The 18,933-nt window shown below is 43.9% G+C and overlaps 1 protein-coding gene across 1 annotated transcript; it reads left to right on the plus strand.

The window, feature by feature from the left end:
* Positions 1-220: 220 nt before the first annotated feature.
* On the plus strand, positions 221-18,758 carry LOC106567533 (protein transport protein Sec24A). The gene is made up of 23 exons (XM_014136893.3): positions 221-684; positions 3,523-4,074; positions 5,581-5,709; positions 6,582-6,656; positions 6,784-6,956; positions 8,935-9,116; positions 9,268-9,370; positions 9,743-9,869; positions 10,210-10,319; positions 10,587-10,699; positions 10,916-11,034; positions 11,265-11,320; positions 11,516-11,722; positions 11,994-12,117; positions 12,336-12,494; positions 12,831-13,004; positions 13,429-13,539; positions 14,055-14,230; positions 14,980-15,117; positions 16,385-16,489; positions 16,748-16,840; positions 17,082-17,185; positions 17,544-18,758. Exons 1-23 carry the CDS (start codon positions 627-629, stop codon positions 17,656-17,658), a joined length of 3,303 nt encoding a protein of 1,100 aa, XP_013992368.1. The 5' UTR covers positions 221-626; the 3' UTR covers positions 17,659-18,758.
* Positions 18,759-18,933: the final 175 nt, after the last annotated feature.

Consider the following 18,933-nt stretch of genomic DNA (forward strand, 5'->3'; position numbering starts at 1 on the left):
ACATCAAAGGAAGCGAAGACAGTACAAAATTGTGAGCGTTTCACTGTTTCCAGTACTGTAGAAATCAACTATGCACAGGAAGTGCCACGTGTACCAACTGCGCATGCTTGAGGAGGTTTTACGTTGAGCCTGTTGGGTGGGACTAGAATGGATACAGTTTATGTCATAATTGACTTTTAATAGAATTTCCCCTGCCGGTTTGGATAATGAATCGTAACAGGTTCTGAGAATTAGGTTAAGGTTATGATAAGGGTTGGCTAAAATGCAACACAAATTATTTTGGACATAATCTGTACCCCATCTAGCTATTGTCTACTGGCTGATCCCAACTTCCTGTGCAAGAAGATAAATGATTTCAGTGGCCTCACATGATTGTCTTGACAAGTCCTACACCCGTAGTTGAACGGGGAACTGCCCAATCATGGTCCTGTGATAATAACAAGTGGGCTAGCTAATTCATTTTTGGTTTTACCTGAAAGCCTGTGTGGCAAAGTCGCTCCGTTAACCAAACATCTAACGTTACCCTGCTAGCTAAACAGCTAACTTAGCTAAGTAAGACGCAGTTAGCTATTCGACAACCAAGCATTTCTGCAGTGTAATTGATTACGGTCGGTGTCTATTTCATAATGTCAAGTACAGATTTTAGCTCTCAGAATGGGGCAGGAGGACCGCCGTACGCAAATGGTGAGTACTTTCGCCACGAGTTAACGATCTTCTGTTGGCTTTCTACCTAGATAAAATAATGTTAACTAGCTAGCAAGATAAGATTTTATCCGACCTTATCTGACTTGGCTTGTTAGCAAGATGGCCAGATTACTACAGTAGCTTGCTGCCTTGGTAATAATGCTAGCCATGAACGATGGCTGCTAGTAGTGGGCTAACTTAATATTGTTCTTATCGAGACCACAAGTACACATGTTCATATAGATGGCTAAGTTATTTGGAACGATGTAAGTTACCGCGTTGATTCACCAACTACGACAGGTAGCTAACATGTATCTGGCTTAGAATAGTTGAGACAAGTCAGATAAGTTGACTAACGTTAGCTAGCTAAACTTGGTTATGCTCTAGAGACACAAATTGCAGCTAGTTGGCAATTCGAAATCAAATTGTATTTTTCACATGCTTCGTAAACAGATCTGTGTATACCAATGGTGTATATAAACCCTGGATTGCTTGTACTACGTATTGGCCAATAAGAGGCTTTGAGGCCACCGGTCGGCCATATTGGCACTCCTCAGAAAAGCAGTCCTCCATAGGAATGAATAAACTTCTACAGTATTTTGTTTAAATGTTTGTAGATGTATCTTATGGTAGAGAAATGAATGTTCCCTTCTCTACCATAAACTGCCTCCAATGTTTTAGAGTTAATCTGTAGATTATGGCTTATATCATTTATTTCAGTTGACTGATTTCCTTATCAACTGTAACTCAATAAAAATGTTGCATTTGTTAAATTATTCAGTATAAAATGTTGATCCATCCTCAGTTTTCTCCTGTCACAGCCATTCAACTCAACTGTTTTAAAGTTACCATTAGCCTCATGGTGAATTTCTTGGAATGGTTTCCTTGCTCTCCGGCAACTGAGTTAGGAAGGACGCTTGTGTCTTTATAGTGGCTGCATTGAAACAACATCCAAAGTGTAATTAACTTACCCATGCTCAAACCTCACTAGTCTTTGTGGTTGAATCTGTTTGAAATTCACTGCTCTACCGAGGGACTTAACAGATTAATGTGTGTGATAAAGAGAAGGTAGTAATTAAAAAATCATGTTAAACACTTATTGTACATAGACTGAGTCCACGTGTGACTTGTTAAGGACATTTTTACTCCTGAATTTATTTAGGCTTGCCATAACAAAGGGTTGAATAATTATTGACTCAAGACATTTTAGATTTACATTTTAAATTAAAAAAATTAAACACAATTCCACTTTGACATTATGGGGCATTGTTTGTAGGCCAGTCACAACACATCGCAGTTTAATCCATTTTAAATTCAGGCTGCAACACAACAAAATGTGGAAAAAGTCTATGTGTATACTTAATGAAAGCACTATGTTGTGTTAGCTAAACATTTGGCTATGAGTTAGCACTGGCGTTATGGAGATTGAATTAAATTAAGTAATATTGCTAGGTAGTCATCTAGCTGTGGCCATCTGGCAAGTATCAACAAGGGCTTTCTACAAAATAGCAACATTAGCGCAGCTAGCTAGAGAACATTGGAATCTAGAGCATAGACTAAGCAACACACACGGGCATGCATTGCCAAACAATGCTACTGCCACCTTCTGGTTTGGCGTATTTAACAAGTCTGAGTGGCTGACGACTTGTAGGTCTTTGCTGTGTGAGCATGAGATTTGGACTACCCTGTTCAGAGGTGCTAAGTGTTGTCAATCCTACTGGTGTCAGACCTATTATGATTAAACTCCCTAGGCTAATCTGGCTTAGTTTTTTCCTTATCTCTGCATTAGAGGCAATGAAATGCCTCTACTCCAACATTGGTCTATTAACTCTGATCAAACCAAGATGCTTCAAACATCATCTTACTAACAGAAGGCATTCCGTATGTTCACTAAATTACTGTCCTATTATGTTGGTAGCAAAAGCTAGCACTCAAGTGTTATTGTTCTTGCCAAAGTGGATTTAATCTATGCTGAATTCATCCAACTTCACTTACTGTTTCCACTTTAAGACGATAGACCCTCGTTGCTGTACAGGATCTACTTGCTGTGACTCCTATTCTTGCCTGTCGTGCTCATTTGCCTCGTCTTACTCTTTAATTGGCTGAGCAGTTGTACTCGGCCCAAGCCAGGTTCACTGTAATTGGAGGAAGCCCTCAACATGACTGCTGTGGCCGGCCGTTAGTTTCATTTTGGCAATTTCCCCGGGGCTGCCTAGAAATGCTGGGATTATGGTTTTTGTTTACACTATTGAGAAGTTTTCTAATTAGTCTGTTCCTCTCTGTTCACACTCACTGTCAGTAAATCCAGGTGAGATTATATTATTTTCTGTAAGTGTGTTATTGCTTTGTCAGTCTGTCCACAGATTGTTTTCCTTATTTTGGAGTCCTAGAGTCTATTTAAATCCTCAATTCCCTTGCTGCATTTAGCCTAATACTTATGCTGCTGTCAACGTAATCTAGCCCAAATCCACCTTCAGAGAAACAAACTGTTGTAGGCCTAGTCAACCAACACTGCCATGCAGTTCATAGTGTAGTAATGAAACATTGGTTGTAGAGAGATTTTCTTCATCTGCGTTAACTGGCATGCAAATGAGGCAGTCGGCTATTACTGATGTAGTTTGTTTTGCGTGTCCTGGGGTGGAGATTTCACTTCAGGACCAATATAGTCTAAAATGTGCAAACTCTGCCCACCCTGGGCACTGTGCCATGCAAAATTAACCTCTATGTTTTGAATGCAGACTATATGGACATTCACATGGGATGTCAGAGTATGGTGCTTGTCTTTAAGTCAAACTGGCCTGGAGTCATCTAACCTCTTATCATTTTCCTGTCTTCCAGGTCCCTCACAGAATCCAGTAGAGCTGCAGCCACCGGGACCGGGTTACATGGCCCACCAGACTCCATACAACCCAATGCAAGCCAAGGGCCCTATGCCTCCCGGCCCTGGACTCTATAACTCTGGTCCCTACCAGCCCATCCCACCAGTCAGCTCTAACCAGGCCCTTCCAGGTCAGCCCATGTTAAAAAGACCTCCTATGGGACCCCAACATTCCATGACCCCACCTCAGTCTGCCAGCCCTGGTCCAGGCTCCAGGATGCCCCCAGCGCATGCCACCCCTCCACCTGTGTCTGCTAACAACTACCAGCACCCCCCAGCCCCAGCCTGGCAGTATGGGGGGACTCCACCGATGGGAGCTCCTCCATCAATGGGGGCACCACCTCCTATGGCCATGCCTCCCCTTAGGCCTGTGGGTAATCACATGACCTTCTCGCCCAGCCTGGCAACTCCCCAGGCCTCCTCGGGGGAGTACAGCGCAGCGCCTCCTGTCTTCCACAACGCCTCGCAACCCCTGGGGCCTCCCACCTCGCTCCAGGGATACACCCAGCAAGGTAAAACACAGTGCTGGAGGGAGCAGTACAAAGGCTGCATGATTAACACATATTGTTACATATTCCACAGCTGTTTGTTTCTACAATGAAGAACACTTTGTTGAAAACTTGGGATATCATTACGATCTTATGACATGTTATGGTTGTTTTGTCTGTGTAATGGCACTCCACGTCGGTGGCACCGGTGGTGGTTCAGCCTAATATTTTTTTTTAGAACTAACCCAAGATGGACCTCAGCCTGCCGTTACGGGTGGGATTTTTTTTTAAATCATAGTGGGCAGAATAAGCAAGGAGGTGGGCAGAGCCAAGCACGAGCTAACAAGAACCGATTGGCGCGTTCTAGCATGCCATGTCATATAACTATTTGCCCTTGCACTCTAAACAATGTTTAAAAATAATAATAATAATTGGGGGGGGGGGCAGGCAATGGTAGTCTACAGAACTTAGTCCACTTTGTTCGTAACAGATTCTAGTTTTGTGAATAGCGCTCTATTGAGATCAAATGTTCCATCGATGCCTGCCCGGATGCTTCAGATTTGCACATCCGGTGAAAAATCTGTCTCCTTGTTCTGTGGTCTAGCTAACTGATGTTGAAAGTGGACATTTCCCCCCTCCTGCTCCCGTTCCCACATGAACAGATCAGTTTGGCTACACATGTCTCCTTGGCAGACACTCTACTCAGGAATACTTGTTCACAGGCCAAATTAGTTTGAGTAACTTCTGGTGACGTTATTGGAAGTCTATCATTTCCAGAGTTCTGAGATGGTTTAGTCACCACTTACCACCACTGTAGCGGTATTTGTGGTGTGTGGCTTATTTTTGTTCAGAAGCCACCAGTGATTCATGATCAAAGTCGTTATTGCATTATACAACATTGTGGTCTAAGAAATATCACATTATCTGGCTGACATAACTGTCTTCCTGTCTTCAGTTTTAACATGATTCACTCTAATCTGTCCGGTTACTATTTTCATTCAGGTTGATTTGATGATTGAGTATTTATTCACACTTGCAATCTCTGAATAACAGGTCTTTGCTGTTGGAAGCAACATCAGATTACTCTTATTTGGAATGCCCCAGTGTAGTCTGTCGTCCCCTAGAGGTGTCTTCCAGTTCATTGACATTAGCTAGGTCTGGGTCAGCCTCCTCAGCTGTCAGACTGGTCACCTCCAGCGTAGGGTTATAATGCTGCTCGCCACGGGCCGTTTTCCCTCTTATGCACGGTAGTCCTCATATACCCCATGTCTTATAGGTTACATTGTCATGATGTGTAGTTGCCCGTTTTGTCGACGGTTATGTAATAGGTTAGCCTTGACCACAGCCGTTGTGCCATAGTCAGGTTGATGTCTGGGCTGGCAGCACAATACTATGTAGGTGCCATTTATGTAATATCCTAAATGTCAACCAAACAATTGTACAAGGTTTTAGTTGATGGGTGTTGTGATAGGATACTGTATAAGAGATATGTAATATGTGCAGCTAATGACCCTAAATGTTGTTGTCCAGGCTCTGCCCCTCTTCCGATGAACCCCATGGCGGCTCCTCACTCATACCAGCCACCTTACGGCCGCCCTCCACCCACTACTGGACCCCCCATGGGCAATGCCACCCCTCCCCTTGGCCCCAAGACTGATGGTAAGGAAATATCAATCCTGACGCCGTATTCATGAAAGGTCTGAGTAGGAGTGCTGATCTGTGATCAGTTTTGCCTTTTAATGAATAAGAGGGGAACCTGATCCTAGTTTGTTTACCTTACTTGTTGAAGACTCCATATGTATGTATTGTGGTTTATTTGTGGTTCAGTAGTTGTACATTTAATTTTATAATTCTTTATTTTTTCCTCTGGGGTGGCGGGGTCTAACGTGGGGTTTGTCCGTAGTGGAAGTAGCTCCCAACAGCCACCCCCTTTGGGTCTCATTGCCTTCTCTGTCTTCCCACCATGCCAGCTCAGTGTGGGAGTGATGCTAGTGTTGATGCTTCCCACACTGAGTACGAGAACCAGGAGAATGATTTTGAGAGTCCAGGTGTGGTTTCGTCGCTGTCAGTGTGTTGTGTCCCCTGTGCAGTTTTGATGGACAATCACATTTGATCCATTGTCTTCTATTAGATTTGTTAACATGGTTTCGCAAGGAACAAAAGGCCTCGAACGTCCATGGATATTTCAGTTATCACCTGTTTACATCTGACACTATTTCCAAGTTTGTCTTTGTCTGTTTTCTTCCCCCCATGTGTCCAATTTATCACATTGTCTTACTGTCTGTCATTGTGACTGTGAATTGGGTACATTGAATGCGTAATTCATGTTCTCAACCCTGTGGCAACGAAACAAAGTATACCCACAACTGACCTGAAACATAACACAAACAACATGCCATCTAATTACTAAGTTTTCCCAAATGTACCGATTTGTGCCTTTAAGTGCTTACACAAGTAGTAGTGTTTTGTTTGTTATTTTAATGCATCTTTATTCTGACCCTTTTTAAAATGTTATGTTTGCACTGTAACAGGACACATGCCCACACCTGGTAATGGTGCTCAAGTTCCCAACAGCTTTGATCACTTGGAGATGGGCCCTAAAATGGGTCAGTCCTCCACTACATCATAGTGTCATCAGAAATGAATGACTAATATAACTTTTTAGTCCCCTAGATTTACTGCTAGCAACGCTAAGAACTGACATGAGGCCTGTTTTGGTGCTTGTCCCTATAGCTGGCCCACTCCCGCCCCAGCAGCCAGGCCCCCCTACTCGACACATGGGTCTGTCCTACCCCTCTCTACCCCCGGGGTACCAGAACACCTCGGCACCCCCTAACGCCGCTACCATGCACCATCCCATGCAGCCCTCGACGCAGCCTTACACCCATCCTCAGCCATACCAGCAGGTAAGTGACCAGACTTCCATCTCTATGCTTTGTCAAACAAAATCCAAGACTTGACTTGGCAGTGTTTGAACTACTTTGCAGATATGAAACGGACAATCATAATATCAGTAATAAAACATATTAAATTCCCAGTTTATGCTTCAAAACCAACTTTAAGAGGTGTTAAAAATGTGCTCTATTTGACTCAGTTCCATGATGTACGTACGGTAAGGCATTGTTGGCAGAATAGTTGGATGCAGTTATAGATGGATACTAATCCAAAAACTATTGCTATCAAGTTGTATTTCACAGCTGGCCTGGCATTCAACCCCACTGGTGATCCATGCAGTGCAAACAAATGGAAAAACATGTTTAAATGTTACAAGAAACCTATAGCTACGATTTGGTTATTTGGAGTTACTAAATACCTTTTTGATTAGGGCCGCAGCGTATTATGTACATCTGCAAGCATAGCAGCAAAGGCTGGACAGATATCTCTTTAGTTTTAATATATTAAAATGCTATATACAGCATCCAATAAGTGGACATTACAAAGGGCCATATTATTTCCAATAAAACAATGGGCAGTTTGGGACACAGTTGCACTTTCTTTTAACAAATAGGCTATGTCTAGCCTGCACATTTTTTATTATAATTTTTTTTCAATATGGCTGTTCGCTGATTGAGTTTGACTCCCCTGGGCTAGCTATCTATTTAGCAAGCTAAAAACACAGAGCCTAAAGCTAGCTGCTGGGAGGATGTCATGTCATTGGAGGTGTGGGTGAGTGACCCACCTTTCCCCTCACCTTTTTTCAGTGGCTAAAGCTAGAGAGGCAGGTGTCGTTTGGTTAGCTAGAAAGAAATGCACATCGCTTTCCTAGACGGCTATGCTGAACTTGAACGACTCTTATCCACAGTTAGTATATCTCTTAGTTGTCGATCAAATGTATTTGACGTCGACCAAATGGGAGGGCAAGCAGGTTTCCCATTCAGTTATCAAAAGGTGGGTTGGCACAAGCATGCATTGGCAGGCAAGCTGCAGAAAGACGAGCAGGATTTTATTACCCATTGTTTAAGTGCAATTTTGACAGCCAGCTACTTTTTTATTTTAACATGTATTTTTTTTTAAGTTTGAGAGGGTTTATCTTATGTTCCCTCGTTAGATTTTAGCTTATCTCGCTCTGGCTAGCATTAGTTGTTGATCTTGTTGATGTGCAGAGGCAACTCGGAGGGGAGAGCTTAACGTTTCATGGTGGTTTGATCAATAGGACTGAAGATCCCAAATGTGAGAGGACTCGTGTGGTATTTACATATTAGCAGAAATCCATTCAGGTGTATTTTGTGGCTTTTGGTGAATGCGTTCTGATGATCTAAAGTAGCGCTGTTGCTACTGCCTGTAATCACACAGTCCAGTTCAAAGTGATTGATGGCAGACACATGTTGCAAATGGCTTATTTGCATATATGCCTACTTAATCTCTGATTGGCTATGGCGCACCGGTCTGCGTCGACTCCGGTTCTGATCAAGACGGATGTTTTTATTAGGTTTTATTTACTGCAGTGTCTATTAATTGTCCAAATGCACGGTTGCTTTCCCACTCTATATTGCTAAAGAATTTTCACAAATGCCTTACATTCTATACATTTGTGAAAATGACCTTAACGAAGTGCTCAGAAATAAATACATTTTTCCCCTGGGGGTGTATATGAATTTATTTAAATTTTTCATGATGCTAAAATGCTGTCAGTTCCACTTTAAATTCTACAGTTCATAGCTGAACCTTCTGTATGATATACAGTCAGAGCTTAGCGCATGTCTATTGAACACTCAGATGTTTTTAAAATGAACTCTATGTTGAAATAGGACATGCATAGACTGAAATATTGAAACTTACAAGGGATGCACTACTTTTTGAACAGACCCTCAAGGGTGTATCCAAGTTAAGTGCTGCCCTCGTTCATTGTATTCACCGGTTAACTGTCCTAATTTCCCTCCCCAGCCCTCTGCAGGTCCAGCCCAACTGAGCCCCTCCTTGTCTGGTTTGAGTCTGCAGTCCCAGACCCCAGAGGCCCTGAGGGTGGTCAACCTGCTGCAGGAGAGGAACCTGCTCCCTCCGGGCCCCGTCACCCCTCCTACGCCCTGCCTGCCCCAGGACCTGCAGAAAATCAACTGCCACCCAGAGTGTGTAGTAGTTTGCCAGGCATTGTTTCTCAACGTCAACCCTCCCACCACAATGTTGAATATTGTGTGTTAATGTGCTTGAACTTGGCCCTACATGTAAATAATATGTACTGGTTCTGACCTGTTGTGCATCTCCCTCCTCACACTACAGGGTCTTCCGCAGTACCCTGACCAGCATCCCCCAGACACAGTCTCTGTTAAACAAAGCCAAGCTCCCACTCGGCTTGCTCCTCCACCCCTTCAAAGATCTCTCAGTAAGACGTTGTCCACTCACTCCCAACATGCCAAACATGCCCAACCTTCAGTAGAATCTTTCTTCTACCAATCCCACTTCTGGTAAAAGATCATAGGAGACATATAGCCTATAATAATTGTCTTCGATCTCCGCATCTGTGATCATGCTGAAATGTAATTTGATTTTAAGATTTGTGTGGAACTTGGCATTGATGATAGGCATTGATGATAGGCTATGACAATCTTATTGTTTCTCTGTGCACTGCAGCAACTAGCTGTATTATAACTTACATTATTCAAGAGCCGATGGGTGTATATACAGTATTTCATTAAAATGTATGTACTAATCCCAGATCGCCCCTTAATTGTTTTGGTTTGTCTGTGCACTGCAGCAACTGCCTGTGGTCACCTCCAGCACTATAGTGAGGTGTCGCTCCTGCAGGACGTACATCAACCCCTTCGTGACTTTCCTGGACCAGAGGAGATGGAAGTGTAACCTGTGCTACCGGGTCAACGACGGTGAGGACCACAGCCACCAAGCTCCTCTCAAATGACACCCTATTCCCCATATATGGCACTTCCTTTGACCAGATCCAATGTTCATTATTTAATTAAACACTAAAATTAGGTTCCAAGTGAGAAGTTAAGCTGGTCTGAAGCTGAAAAAAATAATAGAAATTCACACGAGCACCACAAGGACTAACCCAACCTATGATCTACCAAGGTTTTCAAGCACACCGCTTTGACCTAAACGTCCAGAATACCGTTAACCTGCCGATATTAATGCTGGTGGACAAGGACAAGCCTGGTGCTGCTCTTTTCTGACTGTGACGATAACCTCCGTCTTTGTTTGGTATAGTTCCAGAGGAGTTCATGTACAACCCAGTCAACAGATCGTATGGCGAGCCACACAAAAGACCTGAGGTCCAGAATGCCACCCTCGAGTTCATTGCACCATCAGAATACATGGTAAATACACATGTAGTCTTTCAAGATTGATTGTCTATATTCTGCCTGAAAATATATATATCTATATGTGGAATGTTGCCCCCTTTAATCCGCTAATAAAATGCAGATGACGTGAGCTGGGTGCTACCGCTGCTGTGTTCATGAAGTGATTCCATCAGGCTTTGATGTGCTAAAGTTTTTTTATAATTTACTGCAGTTTTTCTAGGTTTACATATTTTGTCTGCGTGTTAGTCTATGTATTGACGTGGTGAAACCTGTCATACTCAGCTGAGACCTCCCCAGCCTGCTGTTTACCTCATCGTGCTGGACGTATCCCACAATGCCGTGGAAACAGGATACCTAGATGTCGTCTGTCAGTCCCTGCTAGAGAACATCAATGCGTATGTATGATCAACGTCACCACTGAGACACATGGTCCATTTTCTTATGTTCTCGGCTTAGTAAACTAACATTTTCCTGAAGTTTTAGTGAGAAACTCACTTGCTTTAAAGCGTTTCGTCTCCAATAACCCCAAAACAATGTAGCTTTTAACAAAAAAATAGCGTCCTGTGACTGTCTGCTGAACAAGTCCTTCTGAATGCCTGTCTGTGTTCCAGGCTCCCTGGGGACTCGAGGACAAAGATTGGCTTCATCACATTTGACAGCACCATCCACTTCTACAACCTCCAGGAGGGCTTGTCCCAACCACAGATGCTTATAGTCTCCGACATCGAAGGTGAGTAAAACAAATTAGAGCGAGAAGATTGTGAACATGGGCCGGCGCTCCTTTAAATTGCATTGCATGGGGTCTGTTCTATTTGTGTCTGGTAAGAAAAAATGAGAAGGAGCAAGGGTTTACAAGCTTCATCTGTAGACTAATTCACTGCCTAGAAGTGATCAAATACTGTACTATTAAGAGGTCAAAATAGTCTAATGGTTTTCTATGCTGTCTTTCTCTTTCTCCAGATATATTTTTACCAACACCAGACAGCCTTTTAGTGAACCTCAACGAATGCAAGGAGGTAAGGAGCTCATATTCCCCAGAGACAGGCTAATGTAAAACGAAAAGGTTATGACTCAAATCTGTCAAACAACTCTCCACATTGCCTGAATTAATCAAGACAGACTCGCATTGGGTCATTTAGTTTTGCCTAAGCCTCTCTTTAGCTCTGTTTTGCATTTCAAAACATTATGTAAATGTCTTTCTATTTTTGCAGCTGGTGCAGGATCTGCTGAAGAGCTTGCCCCAGATGTTTGGCAAGACCATGGAGACCCAGTGTGCTCTGGGCCCGGCCCTGCAGGCAGCGTTCAAGCTGCTGTCGGCCACGGGAGGGCGTGTATCCGTCTTCCAGACCCAGCTGCCCAGCCTGGGTGTGGGGGCTCTCAAGTCCAGAGAGGACCCCAACCAGAGGGCTTCAGCCAAGGTAGAGACTAGAGAGACCGGTTCACACTGGTTTATATACGTTCTGCATCTGAAATTGCACCCTATATGTCCCGTACGTAGGGAATACTGTGCCATTTGTGATGCGTCCACATTTCTAGTTGTGTGCATGCCTGTTGTGCAGTGGTGGCTGAAACATGATAACTTCAATCCCAAAGATTGGGTTTCAGAAATGTGTTCTGTATAATATACCCACTTTTTAATTTATTTTTTTAACTGTTGTCTGTGGTGCTCGTTGTGTGGTGATTCCCCAGGATATCCAGCACCTTTCTCCTGCCACAGACTTCTATAAGAAGCTGGCCCTGGACTGTTCAGGACAGCAGGTGGCTGTGGATCTGTTCCTACTGAGCTCCCAGTACTGTGACCTGGCCTCTTTAGGTGAGTGACGCCTTCAGCCGCTTCCATATGCACTACAATGTGTGATTGTTTACGAAGTCACCTTACTCCACAGGCAATCAGTGCCCTCTGCATGTCTCTGATGTATGTTACTGTATGCGTATTGCTGGTGACAAATCCAATTTCCCCTTGTGTATAGAACATCATACTCTGGCTGGATTCATGTGTAATATCTCAATCTTCTCTCTCTCTCTCGTCAGGTTGCATATCCAGGTACTCAGCGGGAAGTGTGTACTACTACCCCTCCTACCACCAGCAGCACAATCCAGCCGGGGTAGAGTGCTTCCAGAAGGATCTCAGGAGGTACCTCACCCGCAAGATTGGCTTTGAGGCTGTCATGAGGATACGCTGCTCTAAAGGTGACTACTTTTTTTCACTCTGCGGATTTTATTGTATTATGTGAAAGCAGCAGCGCTTTAATTGTCTCAGACAAATGTCCCTTTGGGGACAATGCATCTTATTATATCTTAAATCTGTGTGTAAATGATTTGCTGATAATCTCAATGCTCATTGATGAAGGATAATGTTAACCCTGTGAACTTGTGAGTCTGTCCCTGCTCCAATAGATTTCTTTATCTGGGAGGATAAACTTGAAATTAATTTAACTCCAATCTCTCTGACCCACTTCAATCTAATTTGCATGTCGATTATTGTGAAAAGAATATCCAACTCAAACCCCTTTAACCTCCATGTAGGTTTGTCCATCCACACGTTCCATGGGAACTTCTTCGTGCGCTCCACGGACCTGCTCTCCCTGCCCAACGTCAACCCGGATGCAGGCTTCGCTGTGCAGATGTCCATCGAAGAGAACCTGGTGGACATGCAGTCGGTCTCCTTCCAGGCTGCTTTGCTCTACACGTCCAGCAAAGGTATACTGTCTGGAGCTGCTGTGGTGGGCTGGGGGACTCTGTGATAGTATGGGGGGGTTTACCAAAAATAGTCATTATTTTTCTGTGGGATTTATTTGGTTGACACTCATTGTATACGTCCCAAATAGCACACTATTCCATGCATAGTTCCCTACTTTTTACCAGGACTCAAAAGGCTCTGGTTAAAAAAAGTGCACTATATAGAGAAAATAGTTCCGTTTGGGACTCGGACTCCATATTTGTAAACGTGAGCCATGAAAGGGTGAGAAGGAACACTTTTTTTTTTTTTTTTTTAACTGAAATGTAAACATGTTTCTGAAGTGCAATTGAGTTTATTTTTATTTGTTTCCTTACTTGACCAATGTTTATATTTCATATGTATACCCATTGTAATGCTGAAACAATAACTAGTTTTTTTCTACAGGAGAGAGACGAATCAGAGTCCACACCATGTGTTTGCCTGTTGTCAACTCCCTATCCGACATCTTCGCTGGGGCTGATGTCCAGGCCATCACTTGTCTGCTGGCTAGCATGGGTAGGTAGTTTGTTGGTATTTGTGTGGTTATTAAAGGCATGTTTATTTCCATCACGGTGAAGTCCTTAGTGTGTCCCATCCTGTGATCGTTAATGTCTCATAGTGAGAGCAGGCTTGTCATCCCCACCCTACCATTGCTCCCCAATTTGCATGGACAGATGGTTGTAAGTGATATCAGATGGTTGCCTGGTTACTGTGACCTTTGAGGGATCCAAGTGGCTAAATGAAACTGACTGTGGACTAATCTTCATATAGTGTGTTGATGGAGGTTTTACCCAGGTCTATTCAGTCACTGTATTATGAGGTACCATTATTATTGATGGTGTACCCTGATATAAAGCAACAAATGACTGAACCCAATGGTTGCTCTTTGTAATGAAGGCCATGACTACAAACATGTACTGTACATTTATGTAACTTGTGAATCACAATCCCTGAGACAAACGTAGCTGAGGTTTGAATTTGGTTCTTTTTTCCTGGTGTGTGTGTGGTGTGTGTCTCCTCTCGCTCTCCAGCTGTGGATCGTTCAGTGACGGCTAGTTTGAGTGACGCCAGGGACGCGATGACCAACGCGTCCATCGACTCTCTGACGTCCTTCCGCACCTCTGTACTCACCATCCAGCAGCCTGGCCTCCTGGCCCCTGCCTGCCTCAGACTGTTCCCCCTCTACATCCTCGCCCTGCTCAAACAGGTACGCTATCCACCCACTCTCTCCCTGGCTAGTCCCCTGGCAGTCTACGGCTTCGTCTCAAATGGTACCCTGTTCCCATAGGGCTCTAGTCAAAAGCAGTGCACCATGGGCCCTCCCGAGTGGCGCAGTGGTCTAAGGCACTGCATCACATGCAGTGCTACAGGCTTTACTCCAGACCCGGGTTTATTTCCCAGGCTGAGCCTCAACTGGCCTGAGTCCCATAGGACGGCGCAGAGTTGGTCCAGTGTCGTCCGGCTTAGGGGAGGGTTTGGCCGGTGGGGCTTTACTTGGCTCTAGCGACTCATTGTGGCAGGCCGGGTGCCTGCGAGCTGACCCCGGTCGCCAGTTGAACGGTGTTTCCTCCGACACATTGGCTGGCTTCTGGGTTAAGCTGGCGGGTGTTAGGGAACGCGGTGAGGCGGGTTGTTTCGGAGGACTCATGATGTCACCTTCGCCTCTCCCGAGGCCGTTGGGGAGTTGCAGCGATGAGACGATTGAAAAAGGGGGTAAAATACCCCAAAAAGAGAATATGATGCCATTTGGGATGAAACCTACCTCCCACCAAACAGGATATTCCTGTAGTTCTATTACAACTCGGCATGGCTTACGTCTTGGCACAGAAACCAGCTTCAAAACACCATAAGAAATCTAGTTATATAAACTGACAATGTAAGACCCAGCTACTGCGATTTGTTTGAGTCTCTCCTTCATGCTTTGCTCATATGTCGTTTTTGTTCTTTGATCCACAGAAAGCCTTCCGAATGGGTACAAGCACCAGGCTGGACGACCGTGTGTTTGCCATGTGTCAGCTGAAGTACCAGCCCCTGGTTTACGTCATGCTGATGATCCACCCAGCGCTGTACCGCGTGGACGATCTGACTGACGAGGTCAGGGCTAGGGGAAACCCTGATGTTCACATAGATGGATAATGCTAATAATGAGAGAAGCTATATTTTCTTTTAGTTTATACAATGTTATATTTGATCATGTCTTAAATGATATAACGCATACACTACATGGCCAGAAGTATGTGGACACCTGCTTGTCAAACATCTCATTCCAAAATCATGGCCATTAATAGGGAGTTGGTCCCCCCCCTTTGCTGCTATTACAGATGTTCATTGTTGCAGGTACTTGCTTCCATTCTGAGGTCAGGGTTCTGTGCAGGCCAGTCAAGTTCTTCCACATCTATCTCGACAAACAATTTGTCTATGAACCTTGCTTTGTGCATGGGGGCATTGTCATGCTGAAACAGGAAAGGGCCTCCCCAAACTGTTGTCTCAAGTTGGAAGCACAGAATCATCTAGAAAGTAATTGTATGCTGTAGGGTTAATATTTCTTATCACTGAAACTAAACAGCCTGAACCATGAAAAACAGCCCAAGACCATTAGTCCTCCTCCACCAAACTTGACAGTTGGCACTGCATTGGGGCAGGTAGCGTTCTTCTGGCATCTGCCAAACCCAGATTCGTCCGTTGGATTGCCAGACAGTGAAGCGTCATTTGTCACTCCAGGGAACGCGTTTCCACTGCTCCAGAATCCAATGGCGGCGAGCTTTACGCCACTCCAGCCGCCGCTTGGCATTGTGCATGGTCATATTAGGCTTGTATTATGCAGCTGATCGGCCATGGAAACCCATTTCATGAAGCTCCCGACAAACAGTTATTGTGCTGACGTTGCTTCCAGAGGCAGTTTGGAACTCGGTAGTGAGTGTTGCAACTGAGGACAGATTTTTACATGCTTCAGTACTCTGCGATCCCGTTCTGTGAGCTTGTTTGGCTTCGCAGCTGAGCCGTTGTTGCTCCTAGACGTTTCCACTTCACAATAACAGCACTTAGTTGACCGGGGCAGCTCTAGCAAGGCAGAAATTTGACGAACTGACTTGTTGGAAGGGTGGCATCCTATGATGGTGCCACGTTGAAAGTCACTGACCTCTTCAGTAAGGCCATTCTACTGCCAATGTTGGTCTATGGAGATTGCATGGCTGTGTGCTCGATTTTATACAGCCGAATCCACTATTTGAAGGGGTGTCCACATACATTTGTTTGTCTATCCATGGTTCTGCTTCCATCTGACGTGTGGATATATTGTACGTTTCCGCTTTATTGATTGTAATTATTTTATTAGCTTCTCCCCTCTTTTCTCCCACCACAGGGAGCCCTGAACATCAGTGAGCGCACCATCCCCCAGCCCAGAGTCCAGCAGTTGTCTGTGGAGAAGCTGAGCAGAGATGGGGCCTTCCTCATGGACGCTGGCTCGGTTAGTAGAATGATGCATTTATTTGTTATGGACAGATGCAATTCAAGCATTGACATATGAATAATCCTGAGTCTGATGCATTACACCATCATGCTTTAGCTTGCCCTCATTTACATGATTTTATTTCATTAAGGAATCTGTCATTTGGCATACAACCTAAATAGACATGCAACACTATCTACAGTGGATTTTTCTGGAGAAACGGACCGATGGATAACATGAACACAATCTTGACTGACGTCTCCTTTGTCGTAACAGGTGATCTATCTCTGGATTGGAAGAAACTGCAACCCCAACTTCCTCACGCAAGTCCTGGGGCTCCCAAACTACGCTGCGGTGCCTCTGAACATGGTAAGGAACCTAAACACCTGCTCCCATTTTTCACTCTTAGCCCAGCCCCTCTGCTCCTGTCAAAGTTCTGTATCGCTCACCAGGACCTCTGTATATATTATACTGTATTTACATGTGGTAGTTATCTCTTGTTTGTTATATGTATATATTTCAGTAGTGCTGTTTTAAATGAGATGCACAACAGATTTCCTAAAAGGGGTGCCATAAAGATATTTCATTATGATGGTGTTGAATCTCCCAGAACATGCTCCCAGAGTTGGACACTGCAGAGTCCCAGAGAACCAGAGCGTTCGTTGGCTGGCTGAGGGAACAGAGGCCCTTCTTCCCCATCCTGCATGTCATCAGGTAGGCATTAGGAACAGTGGTGTGGCTTTACTAGACTAGAGCACTTGGAGAGTTCAGAGGCAATGTCTCCGTTCCAAATTGCACCCTATTCCACTTACAGTTCACTACTTTTGACCAGGGCCGTTGAGCTCTGGTCAAAAGTAGTGCACTGTATGGGGAATAAGGGTGCAATTTGGTTGCATACAACGTTTGTTTTCCTTGTGTAAACAAAGGCCAAAATAGAATGTGTAATATTTAGATCCGGTTGAACTCATTGACAAAGTGTTGACAGCCTACCGAGTTTTGTTGACCTGTCAACCGGCTCAGGTCAATTCTGTGAATGTTGTGGATCCAACCTCCCTTTTCTGTTCCCTTTCAGGGATGAGAGCCCACTGAAAGCCAGCTTCTTGCAGAACATGATAGAGGATCGGACAGAGTCGGCCTTGTCTTACTATGAGTTTTTACTCCACGTCCAACAGCAAATCTCCAAGTAAACCCAGCGTATTGAGTCAGTTAGTCCTGGGAACATCAGTGTGTGTGAACAAACGGTGGGAACCTGTCAGGGACTGCTGCCTCGCACAGCATCTTCGGTTGTGGCTCACCATTTTTGTGTGTATCATTGCCTTTCCTGAAGATTGCCCCCAGCCGCAGACTTTCTTTCAAACGTATCAAACTTTGTGTGGTAAGCAGGACATGGACAGAGGTGACTAAGCGAGGTCTGATTTCGCTGCTGGTTTGACTATTTTTCAAGCTGGAACAGCTTGTCGAAACCAGGGAACTCATGATACGATATGTACGTCAATGATTGAGGAAATCAGTGTTTATTCTCAAAGAACAAGGTTTTCTAAGATCTTTTCATATACAGTTCTGGCTATGGATGTCAAGTCTTTTGATCAAAAGCATAGTTGTATTTGCTTATAAAATAATAGAAGTATCATGCTAAAGGCCATGTTGGAGTATCGCCTGCCCTGAGGACTTATTATTGGATGTCACCTTGAGCGTAAGAATATCTCCGCTACAATAATAATGATCTACCGATTTTTAGTTGTGAAGGACAGATGTATGCTTTATTTTGGTTATTGTGTCGAACAAATCTAGGCTTAATGCAAAGGCAGAAATGTAGACGTTTGAAGGCGAACTAACCTTGTTATAATTTGCTGCCTTTCGAATGTTGTTGACTAAACAATGCAATGTTGTCGTCTCTTGGGTCTGGTCTGTCCTTCTCGCACCCTTTCTTTCCTTTCTCCATCTTCTCTCTCTCACTTGTCATGGACATTCGACACCTCTGAAGACATTGCTTTGTTTAATATGAGAATCCCGATCTGATTAAATCCTCTAATTGCCTTCTATGGGAACTTTTTATTATTAAACCTCTGTTTAAATACAAACGCTATATATGAAATATTTTAATATAATAGGATATGGGAAATTCTTGAATACAGACATAAAGCCATTGTGATCTTTAAATCATGCTTATTGATACTTGTGTATTGAAAAGACTACATTATGGTAAAGAATTGTTGATTTTAGTATGAACATATTAAGGTGAAATGACGCTAAGAAAATAAAATGTTCCGGAACTTTTTAAAACTAATTGTGGTTTGTCATGAATGAGCAGGATACGATTAACATGGATGTTGTCTCAAATGGTATGTCTTTTCAAATTCCACTGTCGTAACTGTGATAATTACTGTGAAAAGCAATATGAACATATCAGAATGTTTTCTGATACAAAACTTAGAAGTAATGACGTAATAAATAGTGACTGT

This window comes from Salmo salar, chromosome 13 (genome assembly GCF_965601325.2).
Source record: "Salmo salar chromosome 13, fSalSal1, whole genome shotgun sequence".
In the NCBI taxonomy this organism is placed as follows: domain Eukaryota; kingdom Metazoa; phylum Chordata; class Actinopteri; order Salmoniformes; family Salmonidae; genus Salmo; species Salmo salar.